Source organism: Brassica rapa, chromosome A05 (assembly GCF_000309985.2).
Source record: "Brassica rapa cultivar Chiifu-401-42 chromosome A05, CAAS_Brap_v3.01, whole genome shotgun sequence".
In the NCBI taxonomy this organism is placed as follows: Eukaryota; Viridiplantae; Streptophyta; class Magnoliopsida; order Brassicales; family Brassicaceae; genus Brassica; species Brassica rapa.
In genome coordinates, this window is record NC_024799.2 from 16,660,714 (window position 1) to 16,684,282 (window position 23,569).

Consider the following 23,569-nt stretch of genomic DNA (forward strand, 5'->3'; position numbering starts at 1 on the left):
AATCAAATGCCTCCTTAGCTCTTTTAGATAAATCCCCCAGCTTATCTCTACCCATTTCTCTAATCAACGGCTTCAAACTCTTTAGTTTCTTTGAAAAGCGAAACATTGCTGAGGTAGAAAGAAAAATACGCTCTGTTCCCTCCCAAAACTCACTAACCATAGGAAGAAAGGAAGGAATACTACCCATAGCATTAACATACTTGAATGGTCTCTTTATTTTCTCTTTGGGAGGAAATAACTGGACCTGGCACCTCATATGATCAGAGCATCCACCAGATTCAAACACTGAATACGCATTACCAAACCTGTGAAGAGCTTCTTCATTTAGCAAGACTCTATCCAATTTCTTGCATATAATGCCTTCACCTCTCTTATTACACCATGTGTACCGAGGACCCTGGTAAGCCATATCAGTGAGGCGACATCTGAGAACTAAAGATTGAAAATCCCTCATACCACAAGAAATTCTACCACCATTCTCGAACGTCGAGCTTTCTTCCCCTTCCAATATCTCATTAAAATCACCCAACACCATCCAAGCTTTCTTCTGAAATATAGGCGAATCATGATGATGAACTAGATCCATCCACAAAACCTTCCTCTCTTCTACTTGATTACTAGCATAAATGCTAGTACAAAAAAACCCCTCTTCATTTTCCATCTCAACCCTTACCGTTACTAACTGATCCGTCTTATATACAGGAGTAATTCTGACCGAATCCCTCCACAAAAACCATATTCTACCTCCTTGACTATCTTCATAATTGGTAATAGAGGACCAATCACTGAACATAGTACTCAGAATCTTTTCTGCTTTTCTCTCCTTTACCCTAGTTTCCAAGATACAACCAAACTTGAACTCCCTATTATTTATCCACTCTCTGACCACGGAATGCTTCAACTCTTTGTTAAACCCACGCACATTCCATGAGAAACACGCCATGTTTTAGAATCTACGGCGAGAAACCCTTTTGCTCTTAAGATTTACATCCGGAGCTTTAGGCTTCTGCACACGCTTTCCCCCTTTTTGCATTCCTGCTTTCTCTTTCTCTCTCGATTTTTGGTCCAGTAACTCATCCTCTATCATATCTTCCTCTCTAGCTTCTAACTCTTCATCCTCCTCATTATTACCATCCTCCAGTTCTGTCAAGTCTTCCTTCAGCATTTCACCTTCCTCAATTTCATCCACACTCAAAACTGAAAACTTTGAAGCCGAGATGACCGCAACAGTCTCAGTTCTAGGCGTTTTCAACGAAGCTCTTCCCACTTTATCAGGTGAAACATTCAACCATTCCTTCTCCTGTACTGACTCACTACCAGATCCTTCTATAACCTCCTTTAGAGCTATATCTTCACTCCCCTCCTTATCACCCCTCTCAGCCTGCTTTACTTCCATAATGCCAACATCAACAGTCTCAGTGGGAATACGGCTTGCTGGCGAGCCCACTTTAACCCCTCCCTGCTTCTTGTCTCTTTTCTTCATCACACATACCTTCTCACTATGACCCCATTTCGCACAGTTGTTACATCTAGAAGGCAACCAAGGATAGTAAAATTGGGCTGTAAACTCCTTTCCTTCAATCACAAAATCAATCTCCTTTGGTAATGGCTTTGACACATCCACATTCACAAACACCTTCGCCTCCTCAAAATTTGAGCAAGCTAATGTTTCTGGATGCAGATACACAGGAAACCCCACCGTACTCGTCATAAAACTCAGAACTTCCCAAGAAAACAGATGCAGAGGCACCTTGCTCAAATGAACCCACATCGGGATGACCTCCTCCTCTTGCTTCTCTTCCTCCGTCTTTGGAGTCCATTTCTTCACAATCCTAGGAACTCCAGCTATATTCCACATCCCTCTCTTGATTATTTTCTCACGAGCCTTCTTATCCTTGATCTTAAATCGCATAGTAGTAGCATTGACATCATATACCTCCACTTTAGATGACGGATCACCATATTTCCAGATCTTGTTAACCACCATGTGAACCTTTGCTATGTGGGGAGCTATATCCAGAAACTTCCCTACAACGAAATCCTCCCACAATGGAGTAGCATCAGATAGCACCTCCTCAGGAATTACCACCCGATGCTTCCCCTCAATCGATTTAACCACAACATCGTATTTCTTCAAGCTTCGTTTATCCTGAGCCGCCTCCACCCATTTCAAACCCCCTTCCTTCAGATCTCCTGTCAGATGTTTTTCCTCACGTATCTCACCTTCGCGAACCTCTTTATTACTCTCCGACGGACCAGATGAGCCCGGCGACGGAGCCGGAATCATCGGAAACTTTCGACTCGTATCGCAGTCAGAATCGCCTAAAATTTCGCCTCAGTCAAAACGCAGCGTTTCAAATCATCGGACCACTCTTTTTATTTGCAACGTCAAATCTCACTTTCTCTCGTGACCTAAAGCGGAAGCGAGAACATGAACGAGAGATTGTGATGATAAGGCGGGAACATGACCGATTGCAACAACATCTTTTTATGCAGCAAGTGATGGAACAAGAGATTCTTATGCGCAGATGTGTGCCAAGAAGATGTTATGGACCAGTCCATCCACCTAGACCGATCATGTATGCTCATTATCCATCTCCCCGTGGCTACTTTGTAGTGCCGGTCGCACCTAGATTGTCAAGGAATGCACAACAGTGAAACATTCGTAAAGAAATTGTTCAACTACTGATGTATATATTTGTCATATCCTTCTTTTAAATACAAATACTAACTTTCTCACTGAACCTTCTGTGTTTACATTCTTTCAACTTAATTTTCTAACTGCAACACGATAATAACACTTTCAAATATTAACATGTTTTCACCAACCCTGAACCTCAGAGACAATATACTACTATAATAGCCTCTATTAAAAACAGTGATCCGTTTTTTACTCCAAAATTTCTTCAACAAGTAGTCTTCTGTCCACGTTCCATGTAGCTGAAGCCTCAACCAAATTGAATGGCTCTGTTCGTGTGCCGCTTCCATTATCACTCGGAAGGCTACGCTGATATTTCAATTAAAAATCACATGTATCATATCTATCAAAATCACTGTATAATCGTCAAGATTCTTCAAGAGCAAGATAAAAATAGGAGGTTGTTGGTAACGGCTATGTATTTTTTTATATATTTAATTGGTAACGGCTATATATTGCTTGTACTTTAGCGGTTGTTGATTTTTCTTCCCTTTACCTGGATTCGACAGAAGATTAGTACCTCATAATTACCTTAGATTTGTCTCAGGTTCTGTTGGTGAGTATTCTCATGCCATTTCAGCCCTATTATCCCTTGGTCGGATAACACTTTTATGTTTGTAGTGATCAAACTTATTTCGCTCTTCCAGCTTGTGCTCAGTCCACAATTATGCAGGTTGATATCTCCTCCTGATTTTGATTCGTGTTTCCTTAATTTTTGGCTTTTCTTAATCATGTAATAAGAGTATGATCTTCCACCATTGGTGAAGCTGCGAAGGGAAGGCTTAGATGGTCTCGAGAAGATCATTATGATGAAATGCAATTTTTTTGTAGCTCTTGTGACCTCTGTGCTTTCAATAGACAAGTTAGTAAATCATTTCGTTTTTTTTCCTCGCTAATTTTCAGATGGTGGCGTTCGTTTCTCTGAGCATTATGATGAGCTTCTACTGGTCTTTGCCTTCAACAAACAAGTACCTTACCAGATAATAGCCCTTCTTTATTATTTGGCATGGTAAGCGTATGACGAGGTGCTCTGTATCAAATGCCTTTTTTTATATCTCATTCGTTGTTCCTACACACACTATACTTACTTTTAACAGCGTTAGTGTTACTTTTAACCCTAAGCCATTACCAATCTCATGAACTAATATTTTGAGATAAATACAAAACATCTGGTTAAGTTTCCTAGATCACCAAACCCACCAATGCAGGTTTCTTGTATCCCTCAATCTGAACCTCTAGATAACTCTCAACTCTTTTATGTCAAATGTGGTCAAGGTTGATATCTTTAGGCAATTTTCAGATTAATTTTATTAGTGTATAATATTTCCAAAAAATTCAACTGATGTTTTATTTTTGAGAACTAATAACTAGGAATGGTACGCATAACTTGTAAGTTACAAATGTTAGTATCATATTGAATTATATAGGGATCTATACTATTATTTGAGAAGCGAATTTGCTGATTTGTCATACCATGATTTTAGGTTTAGTCATATTTTATGCTCAATTATTATTTTTAATTAGTGATTTTGATAACAATTTATCATTATCTTCAAAAACAAATTATAACGATAATATCATATCATATATATTAAGTATATATATATATATATATATATATATATATATATGACAAGTGAATTTTCTGATTTGTCATGTTCTTGATTTTAGGCTTACTCATATTTTTATATTTTACTCTCAATTTTTCGTTTTAATAAATAATTTTAGTGATTTAGCTGATAATTTATCATTATCTTTAGAATAATTTAAATATTCTAATGAAAATCTCATAGTTATATTTATATTATACTAGATATGGGCCTTTGCGTTGCAGGAATTCTGCTTGATATTTTAATTTATGAAAATATCCATGCTTTAATCATAAATTTATGAATTTTTGGATATATTATATGTGAGAATTATTTTATAAATAAAAATTTATTTGTCATGTAAGTTTTGATTCATTTTATATTTAAATAATCAAGGTGCATATGCGAGTTATTAGCTACCTTGTACCTAGGCTTAGACAAAATATCCATGCTTTCATATCTAAATCGAACCTAATCCGAGAAAGAAAAGTAGAAAAAATACAAAAAAAAAAAATTAAAATTGCATCAAGCCAATCAAATCAATAACAATGCCAAACGCCTGTAAAAACAAATTAATTTTAATTATAAAAACGGATAAGATTTTTCTAAAATAAAAAGAACTAAAAACATTTACCTTCTACAGATGTTTATTATTCATAGAAATGTTTGAAATGATTATTCTAAAAATCTTTATTGTTTAGGATTTGAAGAAAGGAAATCTAATATTAAACACTCTTTTAAAATATGTTTAAGATTTTAGAAAAGGACAAATACTATCAAATAATTAAATCTTTATGATTGTAGAAAAATGAAATGGGTATTAAATAAATTATTTTACAGATCTTATTAACTATATTTTTTAAAAACAAAAAATCTTAGAAAAATAATATTAAATAATATTTAAAGTATTTTGTTTAAAAAATCGATATTTACTATCTTATTATATATTTTATTAATCATGAGATATTTTAACATATGTCAAAATTTTAAAAGGAAAAATTACAATCACATAATATGTTACAATTATCTTTTCTTTAGGATTTAGAAAAGGAAAATTAGCATTAAATCAACTATTTTACAAATCATTTTTTTGTATAGGATTTTTAAAAAGTAAATTCTATAGAAAAAACTATTAAATAATTTTAATAGAATTTAAAAAATTAAAAAAATAGTTTCAAACATAATTTTCGATTTTCAAAAAGAAATTTTGAAAAAAAATAAAAACAAAATTTTCGAAAAACAAATTCAAAAAAAAATTGTATAAAAAAGTTCGAATTTGAAAATGTATAATTCTAAAACATAAAAAAAGATATTTTTATTTTTTATTTATTTAAATAATTATTTATATATATATAGATAACAAGGGTATAACAGTCTTTTGCCACTTAATGAAGGTATTTTTAAAAATGTTTATTTAGTAGTGATAAAGATGCAAAATGGTACCATGAAAATAGTGAACGTAAAATTTCTCCAAACTTCTATTAATATACTATTAAATAATTTTTAAAATTACTTTTATAAAACTATTTTTATTATCTTAGTATATATATTTTTAATCATTAAATATTTTAACACATGTCACAATACGAAAAGAAATTTACAACAATAATATTCTGCAAATATCTTTTGTTTAGAATTTTAAAAATGGAAAATTACTATTAGAATTTTAAAATTGGAAAATTACTATTAAATAATATCTATAATTAATTTTTAAATAAAATTTATTTGTTATTTTCTTAGTATATATATATATATATATTTAATTATAAAATATTTTAACACATGTCACCATCTTAAAATTTTAAGTGTCATGTGTCATAATCATGTTAATTATCAACTTTGAAGAACCAAACTTTATATAATAAAATTATAGTTAATTTATTAATATTAAAATATTATCAATATATATATTTATTTTTAGTTTAGTAATATTAAACCAACTCTATCTTAATATATATATATATATATATATTATACTACCTATGAACAATACATATACACATGTTCTCGTCAAAATAATAAGTTTCTTCCGGCATTATATATTTTTAAAGAAGAAGTTGTCTACTTTGGTTTTTATTAGAAATATTGGTTCAATTTAAGAATGCTACAAAATTAAAGTCAAGATGTTAAAAAAAGTCAAGATGTTGATATCTATACTATTATTTGCGAAATAAATTTCCGCATCCGATCTCTCACGTTGAAAGTTAGAGCAGTTAATATATATACTACCGTTAATGAATTTTTATATATAGTTAAGAATGAATTTTATGTTAATAATATTATATTTATATGTTATATTAGATAATTGTAAATTATGATAAATTTGTCAAATAAAAACGTATTGTTTTTCAAAAAAATATAATTATTATATATATTGTATTGTTATCTGAAAATAATGTTTTCAACTATAAAAGTTACAAATTTTAAAATCGAATTTTATGTTAATAATATTAGATTTATATGTTATATTAGATAATTGTTAATTATTATAAAATTTTCAAAATAAAACATATTAAAAAAATGATAATTATTATAATTATATATTTTGTTGTTATCTGAAAGTAATGTTTTCTAATATGAAAGTTAAAGAATTAAGACATAAAAATATTCAAATTTAATATCAATTAAGCAAAAGTTTGTATAAAGATAAATTGTCAAAAATAAAAATATTTTTAAAAAGACAATTCTTATATATATATATATATATATATATATATATTGTGTTATTATCTGGAACTAATATTTTTCTACTATGAAAATTAAGAAAAAAATTAAAAAGATTATGTCAGCATATACGGGCAAAACACCTAGTAATACATGTTCATAAAGTGCATATCTAAAAGAAATGTTGTACTACTATCAGGAATGTTCATGTTGAAGTTATAAATGATATTGCAATTGATTTAGAAGCAGTCACGTGTAAAAAAAAAATTAAACAAATGCACAAATTGTGTTCACAAGTTTTAGTAGAAATTAAGAACGAGACACAAAATATGTTAGCATATTACTGTAGCTATATATATATATATATGTACATAAGTTCATCCTGAGTGGTTATAAGAAAGCATGAGTCGTTGTTACTAATGACTTGCCTTCTCTCTCATTGAACCATGTAGAAGAATTGGCTGCTTCGTTATAGAGATTAGCTCTTGTTTCCTTAAACTTGCTTGGTTTGAATTTTGAAATATAATGAAGGTAAAGAATCCAGAATTTGTCTTTGGTATGACCCTTTTTTTTACAGTGATCACACACCCAAACTTCGTTTCTTCAAACTTGAAAACTCCTTTGTTGGCAGTTACAAGATAATGAAACAAGAATCATCAGGAGGCCAAAGACTTCGTCTTATTTATGCCTCTCAATGAAGACATCAACCGAACTTGACCTTAACATCTCAAAGCTCAGCCCATAAAGATCTAAACTTGTCAAAGTGTTGGGTGAACTCCATATCTTCTTGGCTGAGATCATTGATGGCCTTGCTTCAAAGTTCCAACCCAAGTTGGTGGTATTTCTATAGACCTTTGTAAGAGTCTCCCAAAGCGTCTTGGTAGTTTCAAAATAGGAGTAAGCCTCCAAGATTTGTCCTTCTAGGGAGTTTTGGATGATAGATAACACTTGCCGGTCTTTATGAAATCACTTGCCTTCTTCCACAAGGATAATCTCCATGCCATCTTGTTGGATTGTTTGTTTTAGATATTTATCTTGAGTTACATGACGCCATAAACCATGACTATCATAGACCACAACAAATAGTTAACCCCTTAAGAGAGATTGGAACAACTAACTTGCATTAATTTTTCCATGGTCCGATTTAGAAAAAGTAAAATATAATAGATTGAATTCGGAAGAGATAAAGAGAATATGAACTATTGTCCATGTGAGAATATGAAATTAACTTAAATAGAATAAAGAATAATAGAGTAGATGAAGAGATTGTTGAGAGAATATGTAGAAGAGAGAATAGAGATAGAGAGAGATTTAATTCCCTTAATCTTACAGTTGTAGCTACAAACGATTATAAGTAGTTTTAACTTGACTCAAACTAACTAACTTACTAAAAAAGTTAAAATAAAAATAATATATGTTTTTATTGTTTTTATATGTTACTGTTTATCTGCGGTTATTCAATTCTTCACTTTAGTATCCGGAAGCTTTTGAACTTACCAACTTTGGTTACGTCTATGTATATTCTTTGGTTTTTAGTTTCAACAAAATCTTCGAGTGAACAAAGAGCTTTAAAGGTGTTTCTAAAACATATTCCCTCTGTTTCCAATTATAAGTAGTTTTGTCTAAAATCACAAGTTTTTAGAAAAAACACATTTATAACTTTAGCATTTAATTGAAGTGATAGGAGAGAACCAATAACAAATCATATTTTTAACTTTGCTTTTAAATTTTGGGTTTTTAGTAATTAAACCCCTCAACTAAAGATGAATCGTAAAAAAACCCTCAACTAAAATCATGTGAAATAAACGTTCAACTTTAATTTCCTTAACGTATGTTACCCTCTGTCTATAAAACCATGATGGAAAGTGACATACGTTAACGATTTATAAATTGAGTGTTTATAATGTTGGAAACTTAATTGAAGAGATTTTTACGATTCAAATAGTTGAGGGGTTTTATGACTAAAATTCATTAAATGTTTTAAAATATTTATTAGATTGATATAAGCCTTTAAAACTAATTTATAAACTTTAATACATTAATTACAACTTAATATAACTACAAAATATTAAATTATTTGATATTTGGCAATAATGATATAAGAAAAATTGTGTGTTTATATCGTCATTGTCAAATATCAAATAATTTAATGTTTCTAAGTTATATTAAGTCTTAAGTAGTGTCTAGCAAGTAGCAGAAATTGTAAAAACTTATAAAATCATTGTGAAATTGTATTAATCATATGTCAAAGTATTAAAATAATTATGAAGCTTTATAAATCGGTCATAAAGTAATGTATTTAAATTTATAAATTTGTTTTAAAGGCTTATATCAATCTAAAATAATGTTTAAACGATAATAATGATTTTAAAACATTTAATGAATTTTAGTGATAAAACCTTTCAACTATTTTGGAATAGTAAAAAACTCTTCAACTACGTTTTTAACATTATAAACCCTCAACATATAAACCGTTAACGTATGTCACCAACCGTCACAGTTTTTTAGACGGAGGGTAACATACGTTAACGAAATTAAAGTTGATGATTTATTTCATAGGATTTTTAGTTGAAAGTTTCTTTTACGATTCATCTTTAGTTGATGGGTTTAATTACTAAAAACCCTTAAATTTTTGTTTAAATATTATTTTTGGTATTATTTTTTGCATTGGACTTTGAAAACAACTTAGTGAAACAAACAAAAAGTTATATATATAAACAGAGGGAGTAATAAAATGATAAGATACTCCAAAATGCTTGTTTAGATAATTGGTTACCATATATCTATCATATGATGTCACATGAATTGCCATCGAAAACAGATTTTTAATGGATGTAAAGTATTTAAATGATCGCGTTAAACGAACTTTCTTGTAGCGATAGTATATTCGTAGTCCGTAGAACCCTTAATTGTATTTAGCATGTATGCATTACAAATTTACAAATACTGTAGTTAGATCAAATAAAAAACGAGTTTTAAGTGATTAACGAACGAGTAAAGAACATATTTTTTTTTTGTAGTTCATCCATTGTGGTGGTTTGAAAAAAACCTATTTTCTTATAATATTTGTGAAGACTAAACATTGCAGTTTGCACCAAACTCCAGTCCAACTCTAATAAAATTGAAAACGAGGCTATTGAGCTATCCACTTCTTGACTTACTACACTGGCGGTCTTTTTATAACATATTATAAGTTTGTAAACGTGGAGCCGACTAATTAACTTTCCGTTTTGTCTTTTAAATTCTAAATTGTTGACGCTAATTTATTTCAAAAGAGAAGCATATTCCAAATTGTCTTTTAGTTAAACCACGTAGCGATAGTTACAGACTTAAACCAGTTCTAATATATATATGTGATAGTTAGACTGTTTATTGGAGATGCAGAGATAACACACAAAAATGGAGAGGGGAGAAGGAGCTATGCATGTAGCCATGTTTCCATGGCTTGCTATGGGTCATCTTCTTCCGTTTTTCCGTATGTCCAAGTTGCTTGCGCAAAAGGGTCACAAGGTCTCCTTCATATCGACACCAAGAAACATCGAGAGACTTCCCAATTTACCATCAAGCCTCTCTTCCTTCATCACCTTTGTCTCTTTCCCTCTCGTTCCCTTCCCCGGCTCAACTCCTGGCTCCGAATGCTCCATGGACGTGACTTACAGCAAGCAACCGTCTCTCAAATCCGCCTTCGATCTCCTCCAGAAACCTTTGACGGAGTTTCTCCAAGAGGAGTCTCCGGACTGGGTCATATATGACTACGCTGCTCACTGGCTTCCTCCAGTTGCGGCGGAGCTGGGAATCTCGAAGGCCTTCTTCAGCATCTTTAACGCAGCCTCTCTCTGCTTCTTGGGACCGCCATCGTTGTTGTTAGAAGGGGTCAGATCTACGCCGGAAGACTTCACGGTCGTGCCGCCGTGGATCCCGTTCCAATCGAACATGGCATATCGTTATCACGAAGTGACTTTGGTCGGTGACAAGAGGGGGAAAGATACGAATGGAGTCTCTGATTCTGCACGGTTCGGCTACTCGATCTCTGAGTCTGATGCGGTCTTCGTCCATACCTCGACGGGATTTGAACCAGAGTGGCTTGGTTTACTAAAAGATCTGTATCGAAAACCCGTGTTTCCGACAGGGTTTTTGCCAACCGATACTGAAGACGAAGTCGAAGGAGATAAAACATGGGTTGGTATAAAGAAGTGGCTCGACAAGCAGAGCATTAACTCAGTTGTCTACGTGGCACTAGGTACCGAGGCGAGCCTTCCTCCAGCAGAGTTCACCGAGCTGGCTCATGGGTTGGAGAAATCAGAGGTGCCTTTCTTTTGGGTTATAAGAAACGAGTCACAGATTCTAGATGGGTACGTGGAACGAGTTGCTGGACGTGGCATGGTTAATGTTGGCTGGGTTCCTCAGGTCAAAATACTGAGTCACAGCTCGGTGGGCGGGTTCTTGACGCACTGCGGCTGGAACTCATTGGTGGAAGGGTTAGGGTTCGGCCGAGTACCTATCTTGTTCCCGGTGTTGAATGAGCAAGGGCTCAACACTAGGCTGTTGGAGGGGAAGGGACTTGGTGTTGAGATCCCTAGAGATGAGGAAAAAGGCTCGTTTGATTCTGACTCGGTGGCTCACTCGGTTCGATTGGCAATGGTTGATGATGCAGGCGAGTCCATTAGGGCAAAAACAAAGCTCATGATGGGTTTGTTTGGGAACATGGATGAGAATTCTCGCTACGTCGACGAACTTATCGGATATATGAGAAGTAAATAGTATAACACGTCTCATTGCAAGTTCGCAAATCGAAATGATTAGTCGTACTAGTAGGCATGTAATATTTCCATATGGTTTTCTGTTATTTAATATCTTGCATTAGTTTATCTTAAAAGAACAAGATGATGTGATACGCTACGTCTGTGTTTAGTTTAATTAAATACCATTCAACTTCTTTTAACAGTTGATAAGTAAGTTTAGAAAAATGTTATTTTAGTTTTGACCAAAAAAAAAAAAAAAAAAGAGAAAAATGTCATTTTAGTAGGTGGGAAAAAATTGTTAATGGTACTCAAATTGAATTTTGGTTCCATTTAGATTCCGTTTTAGAACTTCTCAGTTTTGAAGAAGCAATTAGATATTTTTTGGTGATGAGGCATTGACTTTGTATTGGCTTCAGATCAAAACGCTTGCCATGCCATCAAGACAAACTCCATATGTTATTATCTGTCTTGACTGTATGCGCCAATGCAATTAATCGTGTAAAATATATGTTGATTCAGTCATGTTACAAAGAGTCGAAGACCTTTCTTTGTTAAGAAGAGAGTAATTTGCTTAACAGGTTCTTAATTTTTTTTAGTTAAAAGTTAAGAGACACGTTCTTATATTCCGCTAAGAATTTAATTTTAAGAACCTTTCATTAAACGTGTTCTTAGCAGTCTCCTCAGAGATAAAATTGATATATTCCTTGAATGAAACAAAACATCGTTTGTCCTACTGAGTATTATAGAATTTTTTTTTGTCATCTATTGATCTAATATTAAGAAGAGTATACACAAAGTCAACAAAAGTTTGCAATCTTTCTCGAGTCATAAACCGGTAAGGTGATATGCACACTATCCGGAGCCAAAGTTTAGCAAAGACACTAAACCCATAAACTAGGCTAAAAGAAAAAGTCAAAGTTGAGGTGAAGCCAAGGTCGACAAAATTGTTTTTAAATTTATTTATTTACATATGTCTACAGTAACTTAAATGTTTTTGGACCTTATTTTTAATTTTCTTTTACAAAAATTAGATCATTTTATTACTATTTATGCAAAAAAAAAAGTTTAGGCCCTAGAGTGAACACCCCCTTGCCCCCCTCCACTCCTATGCCGGCTCTAGGAGGAGCATGGTGGAGAAACACAATAAACTGCAGGAAAAGAAACGCTAAACTAAGCCGAAAAAGAGATGAAAGTGAAAGGGATGAACGTTTAATTATTTGAGTTTGAAAAATGATTTCCAGGAACGCAACTACCATATGGGAACAAGCTCAGACACCAGATATAAAACAAGTAATCCCGAAAACCCGCTCAAACACACTAGTGAGTGAATTAAAGAAAAAAATAATAATTTATTTATTATTACTGGTCTTTCTTTTCCTACAAGTTTATTTCTTAGGATAGAGTGAATTAAAAAAAAAGAATAATTATATTGAAAGGAAATATTAACAAAAAAATTTAATATATAAAAGGGATTCATGCTCAAAACTCAGCCTATCCACATCTGCAAATTAAATGAGCAAGTGGGGAGTTACTTCTCATGTGACAAACCTTGTATGCCATTGCAAGTTGTTACTAGGCCTGTTATTGGCCCGAAAATATATAAACCATTTAGTCCAAATATATCATTATATTTTTTTTTACTTTGAACTAATTTGTAACGAGTGTCGACGGCTTTAATGTATTGATAACTTGTTGCTCTTTTCCGGTGTAACAGAATTGACTATTAGAATCCCTCTTCAAAGATCCTTGATTACTCATCAGTGGTAACACAACTTAACTCTCCACCTCCTTCCTCTTTAACCTATAAAAACTCGATACATCAAGACTGTCTTTAATGACCTGATCTCTTTTACGTTTTGGATTGACCGTATCATCTCGGTGCTGTTGGACTTTAGTTCTTCATGGTTGAAGGGCATTTGAAATGTTGGACTGGATTCTCAAACCGGATTTAGAGTTGGGTGAAACCCACCTCCAATAATAACCTTCGGAGTCCAGTCTGTCTCATATCGTTGGCCAAATCGGATATCGATTCCAAGCTAGGTGATGTAATTGAGACCAATGGCTTGTGAATCTTAAAATTTGGTTTAAGATTCTGGTTTATGGCGTTAATTGGTTATATGAACTAAGATTTGATGTAAATAAAAAGATTTGATTTTCCTTTCTTGGGAACCGAATCGTTCCGAAACAGGTAATCATTTTTTTTTTTTTTTGAGAGATTAGACCTTTTGCGTTCCTTTTTTGTTGCTATTGTGTCTTTTTGGTGTAAGGGTTTACTTCTTAAATGTTATAAGTTGGTTTTCTTATACATTTCTCTGATATTTGATATTTTTCATTTTCTCTGTTTATTGAACCCGTTTTCTCCTTTGTTCATTTTTGACTTCTTAAGAACTCTCCTCCTAATAGATTTTTTTTGTTAAGTGTAGACTTTGAAATGATAAAATGGTAAAATAAAATTTTGATTTGTTATTTGGTCATATGGACATAATGGTAATTATACTAATTACTTAGATTACTTTGTAATTGATTTAATAGGATGTTTAATTTTGCATTTGTATTGAAATTTTAAGTCATATTTGATCAATTCTCCATTTTTTAAATTGTACTTTTGTTTTAGTAAGATAGATAGTGGGGTGGTTAAGTCTCTATAATAACCGTTTCAGTTTATAGTTTGCAGAAATGGAATGGGCATGTGCTACAGCCAGTGTTCAAAAAAGTGCTAGGCGCTAACCAGACGGTGATACTATGCCTAGCCTCTAAAACGAATAATCGAACACTAATTAATTATGCACCCTAGGTGTTTATAAATTATAATATTATGTTAAATATATATAACATTTTGTATTAATTATTATTATTTATTACTGATAAATTTTATATTGTTTTATTTTCATAAAATATATAATATAATATAATAATTATATAATTGACAAATAATAAATTACTTATTATTACAATAATGTAATTATTTATGCGTTTAGAAGGTAATTACCACGATATTATAAGGGATATCGTCTAAGCACTGCGTAAGCGGCCGCCTAAACCGCGTTTTAGATAACCGGGTTGGCTTGGAACTTATTATCCGAGATCCGGATTCGATCCGAGATCCGCTCCGAAAATAAAATATCCGGGGTGCCCGGATCCGAATCCGGATAGTAAAATCTTGGATCCGTCTAAATCGGATCCGGATATCTTAATTTTTAGGTCCGGATATCCGGATTCAGATCCGTATTTTTAAAACACATTAATTTTTAAATTTCATTAATATTAATATTTGATATATTAATATTTATACATGAATTAATCTTATCTTATAATCTTATCTTATAGTTTTTACAATATTGTAGACATATATAAATATATTTATAAATCTTATATAAATATTTAATTGATGTATTATATTAAAAAAATAGTATTTTTTTTAAAAAAATATTATTTTTACGGATCCGGATCCGGATAATAGAATATCGAGACGGATATCCGAAATCCAGATATCCAAAAACCACGAATTCGACAGATCAGACGGATCCAAATCTGGATACCCTAAATTTCTCGGATATCTGGATCCGTCCCAGGCCTAGGCCTAGGTACAGCTACACAGAATTTCCCAAGAGACCGTTCTATCAGTTTCCACGTATCTTTTTTCATATGATATCAGCTGTAGAAGATTTGAAACAGTAAATTACTGCAATCAGATAATGTTAAACATTATCATTTAACATTATTTCATATAACATTATTCATAATTACATATACCCGGTGACCCAATATATAATCTGGTTTGCGTTTTATGAAGAAACCATTTTTAAAAACCTAATAAAACTTGTAAAGTATTAAAACCCGGAATCCGGCGACGGTTGAACCAGTAGGTAACTTTTACTTTTTCTTTATTAGATTTTTTTAGTTTATGTTATTAGAACCTATTTTGTATTCAAGTTAATTTTTATCATATATAGCTGACGATTAAACTATTTTTTTGCGATTTTTAGATTTTGATGAAGATTTAACTATGCCACTTGAAGAAAATGAAGTTAACGATTTTGTATTAGTTTATTTTTGTTATCGACAATCTATTATAATTTGATGTTTTACTTTTGTTTTATTTTGGATTTAAAGTATAATTTTATTATTCACATTTTAAATACTTATGGATTTTAAATCTTGATATTTTTATTAGATGCCATTACTCCTAACTTGTTACAAAAATTGTTAAATAGTCTAAATTATGTTTTGATATTTTGTATATCAAATAAAATAAAACTAAGAAACTAAAGTAAAGTATTTCCAATTTTTTTTAAAAAACATAAAGTTTTTAAAGAACAAAAAGTATATATCATATTTTTAATAGCCAATAGATTAATATATATATATATATATATATATATATATATATATATTTTTTTTTTTGTCATCAACTTATACAGACTCATATAGACTCTGTGAACCATGTTGGGAGATTTGCATCCATGTGAACGACGAAAGACGGTTGCTTCCTTGCACTGCGTGCTAGGTTGTCCGCCTTGGTATTGTGCAAAGTCAAACATGTACTAATTGAAAACAATTATAAATATTACTCCCTCTATTCCTAAATATAAGATGTTTTGGTAGGAACACACATATTAAAAAAACTACTTTTTGCCTATAAAGTATCATTAAAACTATAAATTAATGGTGTTCAACCAATTACAAAATAGACTATTAAAATATGATTGAGTTCACAGTTTTTAATAAAGTAAAAGTTACCTAGAAAATTAAAAACATCTTATATATTAGAACATCAAAATCCAGTAAAACATCCTACTTTTAGGAATATAGGGAGTATATATTTGAAACTAAAATAACATCCGCGCATGTGCGCGGATCAAAGTCTAGTTTATGGATTAAATGCAGTGTTTTGAAACTCAACCCGGACATGCGATCGAACCGGTAAACCAGTGACCCGATATAAAATCGGGTTTAAATTTTATGAAGAAACTATTTTAAAAACCTAATAAAACTTGTAAAAAATATTAAAACCTGGAATCCAGCGGCAGTTGAACCAGTAGGTAGCTTTTACTTTTTCTTTCTTAAATATTTTTTAGTTTATGTTATTAGAATCTGTTTTGTATTCATGTTAATTTTTATCATGTATAGTGACGATTAAACTATTTATTTGTGAATTTTAGATTTTGATGAAGATTTAACTATGACACTTGAAGAAAATGAAGTTAACGATAATATAGAGAACCAAAACAGTGAATATGATTTTGTATTAGTTTATTTTTGTCATCGACAATCTATTATAATTTGATATTTCACTTTTGGATTTAAATTATAATTTTATTATTCACATTTTAAATACTTATGGATTTTGAATCTTGATATTTTTATTAGATGACATTACTCCTAACTTGTTACAACAATTGTTAAATAGTCTAAATTATTTTTTGATATTTTGTATATCAAATAAAATAAAAATAAGAACGTAAAGCAAAGTATTTTCTAATATTTTTTTTTTAAAATATAAAGTATATATTATATTTTTAATAGCCAATATATTATTATATAAAAATTAATTAGTTAATTAGCATGTGATTTGCACGTGGTGGACCAAATAATCCGGTGACCCGGAAAATTATCCAGTTCAGTATCCGGGACGAGTTTAAAAACCTTGATTAAATGTATTCGACAAAAAAAGTTGAAGTACAATTTTATTTTCATTTACATTTTTGTTAATTACACATCAACTAAGACCACCTCCATCGGAGGTTTTGACTAAGGAGTTCTAGAGCATAACTTAAAAAAAATAAATCAAAAATGCATTCACACAACAGAACCGCTGTCAAAGCAGGGACTTTAAGAATTGATTAAAACCCCTGACGTGTCCAGTTTGTATAGGCTAATCATTAAAGACAAAAGGGAAAAAATTATTCTCTCTCTCTCTCTCTCTCTTCGTCGATTCTTCTTCGTTCTTCTTCCTTCTTCTTTCGTTCTTCTTCCTTCTTCTCTATTTGCATGTCACGAAACCGATCGATCACTGCCTCCTCCTCCAATTCCGTCAATGGAATCACCGTTGAGGTTCAAATTTTTTGATTTTCTTGTATTGATTTGAAGCTCGTCTAGTGAATTGGGTTGATACAAATCGATTTGAGAATAGATTTGGCTCTGTGCATCTCCTCTGTTTGTCTATCTTTACACGACTTGGTTCCATCGATTTGGTTCCAAAACTCGTTGTATTCGAGAGACCCGGGAGAGAGGAAGAACATGGAACCAAATCGATGTAATAAGAGATAAAGCTATGGTGGGTTTGAGGTTAGTACTTTTTTTCCGTTTGGTTTGAGGTTAGAGATAAAGCTATGGTGTGTATAGAGAGAGCTTCTGATTGTGTATAGAGATAGCTTCTGATTTTGTTCAATGGTTTGTATAGAGATAGCTTCTGATTTTGTTAGGAGATAGCTTCTTATTTGTTCAATTGTTTGTATAGAGATAGCTTAATCTTGAAATGCAATCTGTTTTATTCTTGCAGAGAGAACACTCCGGTGGAAACGTTAACGCAAAGGTCTGATAATGTTCATCACCCACTCTCTGGCAGAGACGGATCAAACTTGGGCAAAGCATCTTTTCTTCATTTAATTTGGCAAGAGGTTAGTAGAGTTTTCTTTTAGTGTGTTAGATTGGAAAGCTGGTAGGAGTGCTTTGCATTAACTTGTCTTGGTTAGACAGTGATTAGGTTGGGCGTTAGACAGTCATTAGGTTGGTAGGATTGCTTTACATTAAGTTGTGTTGGTTGATTTGTTTGAAAAGAAAAGAACTGAAGAATGTACGAGTTTTGGTTGATTTGTTTCGGTTGTTATAATGTTGCATTCAATATATGAAACTACGTAGAAAGTTTTGTGAAATTAGTAATAGACATAAGTCAGCATCACATTAATTCACACATCTCTCTGATGAGACTAAATGTATATGAGTTTTTACTGCAATTGAGCGAAATTGCAATTCCCTGCTTTGAACAACATCAGCCACAAATTCTTCACCATGAGACAACGATTTCACCAAAAATTGAGCGCAATTGCAAATTTGCAACAAATGATTTCACCAAAAATTTCACAAAATATTTCTGTTTCTCTTACCATTTCACCAAAAACATTTCTGTTCTAAATGGCTTCTTCCTCTTCTAATATGCTTTTATGTCATTTTTCTTAAAAAAATTTATGTATGCTTTTATTTTAAATCATTCAACTTTAAAAAAAAAAAAAATTAAGAACCCCTATGAGGTTCTCCCATTGGAGGAAGAAAAAATCAATTTAACTAACATAGGTTCTTAACTTCCCAAATCACCAAATTAACTACTACTTTATTCATAAGAATCCATTAGAGGTTCTTACCAATAGACTTGCTCTAAATATTTTTGTAACGTAGTTCTCATTGAAAAGACTAGGGATTAACCCGGGCTACGCCCGAGATTTTTATTTTTTTCTAATTTAAGTTGTTAAATTATTTATATTTAGGTTATGATATATATTTATATAAATGTTAAGATGCATGTCATAATTAAAATTTATTTTTAAATTTTAACACGTTAAAGTAACATATTTTTTACTGTTTAAATATTTTTTGTAATTTTGTTGGCTATCTAGTTATCATATTTAGCAAAACTATTTGTTGAGTATTTGAATAAATGTTTTAGATATTTAATTAAACTGTAGAGTATTACGGTTCGACCATATGCTCAACAATCTATTGATCCGTAAAAAGATGGACGATCTCCTTGGCCAGGTAAGTAAAATTTTAGCAAAATATCTTTGATTTTCAAATATTAAGTATATAACTTTTCTTTTGAATATTGTTTTTTTTAATTGTATTTTTTGATTAAATTATTGTATTATAATGTTTATGTAAATATTTTTTGTGATGTTTGAATTTGTGTTGTTCGTATACTTAACCTAGATGATATTGATGTTTAACAATTTATTGTTTTCTGGAAATAGAAAATAATGATATATCAAAAAGTATCTAATACTTGTTAAATGATAGTATAATGTAAATTACATCCATTATTTGAAAATAACCATTTGTTGTTTTTATTTTTTTTAAATCAGAAATTATTTTTATTTAAAAACATTATTCATATATAATATATTAGTTTAATTTTGGAAGATTAATTTATATATATAAATTATGTATATTTAAAAAAAAAATTAAAATATTATATATTGAGTAACTGAATAAAAGCTGAATTTCTTATCTTGAAAATAAAATATTTATATTTTTGTCTTCATGTTGTACTCATATTTATAACTCAGTATGTTTTTAAAAAACTTAGTTTTAAGTAATAAACGAATTTAATAAATTAAATTCATCATCTATAATGTTCTGTAAACTATATTTGAAAACTCTCTAAAATTATATTTTAAGCATAATATTACTATTATTTAATTTAAGTTATTTTAAGCATAATATATGCTAAACCAACTTAAATTATATTTACAATAGAACCATCCTAAACTGGTTAATAAACCAAAAACAATACTAAACCAACATGAACCAATACCTGATTTGGCGAGGAAGGAAGTGTTTCGGGATAAACGCTTGAATGATTATTAACTGTAATGGTTTGATCATGAAAGAGTTAGTACGAATATTAACAATAAAATTATGGATTTGATTAATTTAAATTTGTAAGAATACCTTGGAGTCTATGAAAAGCAATTCAATTCCCATGAATAAGTTTGGTTTTTGAAAGTTGCGGGTTTCCCAACAATGAATCCACCTAACAAAAAGTTCGTTGTTATAAAAAATCTCTTTCAAGGTCATTAAAGGTTTTTGGGACGGCAAGAGTTAATGGTGGAACCATTTTTTTGCTCGAGTGCTTTGAAATTTTCCTTGATAGTGTGAGGTTGATGTTGATGGAATAATGAGTTTTATAGGGACTTTCTTGATGTAAAACTATACATTTTTATTTTTTTTGTTAAATGTGGTATTTCCATTTTTATATAATTTACTACTATTTTAAGATAGTTGTACATTTTAAGATCTATGTTTAAATCTTAATGTACTTTTTTTTCCATTTTTTAAAATGTTTAATTCCATTTCTTATATTTTTTATTTACGTAATATCTATATTTTATATTTTAAAATAGATATTTAAATCTTAATGTACTTTTTCCATTTTTTTTTAAATTGTGTATTTACTTTTATCATATATTTTATATTTTAAGATAGATGTTTAATGCTTAATGAACTTTTTCCATTTTTTTAAAAAATTGTGTATTTACTTATTATTATATATATAATTCATATATTATATATTTATATTATTTACTTATTATTTATTTTCCTGTATATGTATTTCCATTTCTTGTACTTTTTATTTACTTAATATCTCTATTTTACATTTTAAGATAGATGTTTAAATCTTAATGTACGTTTTTTTTTTTTTTAATTGTATATTTCCATTTGTTATACTTTCTATTTACGTAATATCTATATTTTAAATTTTAAGATATATTTTTAAATCTTAATGTAATTTTCCATTTTTTAAATTGGGTATTTTCTTATAATATATATTTACTTATTATTTATTTTTCTTTATATTGTGTATTTCTATTTCTTATACTTTCTATTTACTAATAATTTTATAATTTAAGATAGATTTACATTTTAAGATAGATGTTTAAATACTAATGTACTTTTTCCATTTTTTAAATTGTGTATTTCCTTTTCTTATACTTTCTATTTGCGTAATATCCATATTTTATATTTTAAGATAGATGTTTAAATCTTAATATACTTTTTTATTGTTTTTGAGTTGTGTATTTCTTTTTCTTATACTTTTTATTTACTTAATATCTATATTTTACATTTTAAGATAGATGTTTAATATTTAATGTACTCTTTCCATTTTTAAAAAATTGTGCATGTACTTATTATTGTATATATAATTCGTATATTTATATATTTATAATATTTACTTATTATTTATTTTTATATATATTGAGTATTTCTCTTTCTTATACTTTATATTTAGTTAATATCTATATTTTATATTTTAAGATAGATGTTTAAATCTTAATGTATTTTTACATTTTTAATGTAAAACGGCAATGTTTAATAGAAGAACTTGGACAAATAGTCAAATATTATATTTATGTTTTTTTTTTTTTTTATAAAATGGTAATGTTACATTATGGAGATAAGCCGCTTTTTTTAGTGAAAAATGGAAATCTTACATATGTTTAATGTAGTTTTTCGATTTTTTTATGTTGTATGTTTACATATTATTGTTATTTTTAAATATAAAATGGTAATCTTACATATGTTTAATGTAGTATTTCCATTTTTTTTATGTTGTATGTTTACATATTATTTATTATTTTCGAAATTATATATAATGTTTTTTTTTGCAAAATAGTAATTTTACATTATGGAGATAAACCGTCTCTTTTTAGTGAAAAATGGTAATCTTACATATGTTTAATGTAGTTTTTCTATTTTTTATGTTGTATGCTTACATATTATTATTTTTTAAATTAAAAATGTAAAATGGTAATCTTACATATGTTTAATGTAGTATTTCCATTTTTTATGTTGTATGTTTACATATATTTATTATTTTCGAAATTATATATAATATTTTTTGTTTTTTTTATAAAATGGTAATGTTACATTATGGAGATAAGCCGTCTTTTTTTCAAGTGAAAAATGGTAATCTTACATATGTTTAATGTAGTTTTTCTATTTTTTATGATGTATGTTTACATATTATTTATAATTTGCAAAATTAGTAATATTAAAGTGTAAAACTATATTTTATGCCACGTGTCATCTTTTGAGAAAAGTTTTTTTTGCTGATGTGGACGCTCTATGGAGCCTCAAAAAGTTCCTTTTATTAGTAAGGATTTTTTATGTTGTATGTTTACATATTATTTTTTTTTAAATTAAAAATGTAAAATGGTAATCTTACATATGTTTAATGTAGTATTTCCATTTTTTATGTTGTATGTTTACATATATTTATTATTTTCGAAATTATATATAATGTTTTTTTTTATAAAATGGTAATGTTACATTATGGAGATAAGCCATCTTTTTTCAAGTGAAAAATGGTAATCTTACTTATGTTTAATATAATTTTTCTATTTTTTATGATGTATGTTTACATATTATTTATAATTTGCGAAAATTAGTAATATTAAAGTGTAAAATTATATTTTATGCCACGTGTCATCTTTTGAGAGAAGTTTTTTTTGCTGATGTGGACGCTCTATGGAGCCTCAAAAGGTTGCTTTTATTAGTAAGGATTAGATGACTAACCCATGAAATTCCATCTTTGCCAAACTTATATTTTAGATTTCTTTTTTTCTTAATTCTATTTTTATGCATACACATAATAAATTTAATATGTTAAAATGATAATAAATACAACGAACTATGATCTAAAATCACTATATCTGATTTCTTTCTTAAACAATATATTCAAATAGGATTATTTCACAGAAATAAATTAAAATTTATTAATGAAATGTCAAGTAATATATTAGAGTAACATAGAATAAGTAAAGAAGAAAGAAGAAAGAAAAAAGAAAAGGAAAAATATTAATAATTATATATTTATTTTCTGTTGCTTTAGGTGTCTCTTTAATGAAAGGAGGTAAAGTAATACCATAAAACAAGAAAAGACGAAACATTTGAGTAAGATTTGGTTTTCCATTTAAGAAAAAAAAGTAATAAGAGTATTGCGCAAAAAAAAAGAAGTAATAAGAGTAAGAGAAAAAGACTAGGATAGCACTAAACTAAGTTTTTGTTCCCAAAGTAGCACTCAAGGCTCAAATTCACAAAAATAGGTTTCATTAAAGAGGTAAATATATACTTATACCCCTTGGGTTAATTAATCCAAACCT

General features: G+C 29.6%; 1 protein-coding gene across 5 annotated transcripts in view; it reads left to right on the top strand.

Moving 5' to 3' along the window:
- LOC103874771 (UDP-glycosyltransferase 91C1-like) overlaps positions 1-23,419 on the top strand; it is a 41,789-nt gene extending 18,370 nt beyond the window's left edge. The window contains exons 2-4 of one of the 5 annotated variants that reach the window (XM_033291564.1): positions 3,440-17,981; positions 18,196-18,313; positions 23,299-23,419. In XM_033291564.1, coding sequence (XP_033147455.1) covers positions 10,351-11,712 — 1,362 coding nt within the window. In that variant the 5' untranslated portion in view covers positions 3,440-10,350 and the 3' untranslated portion in view covers positions 11,713-17,981; positions 18,196-18,313; positions 23,299-23,419. Of the gene's footprint in view, positions 1-3,439; positions 17,982-18,195; positions 18,572-23,298 lie in introns of those variants that run through there. The other 4 variants (XM_033291567.1, XM_033291565.1, XM_033291563.1 and 1 more) reach the window with 4 other exon arrangements.
- The last annotated feature ends 150 nt before the right edge of the window (positions 23,420-23,569 follow it).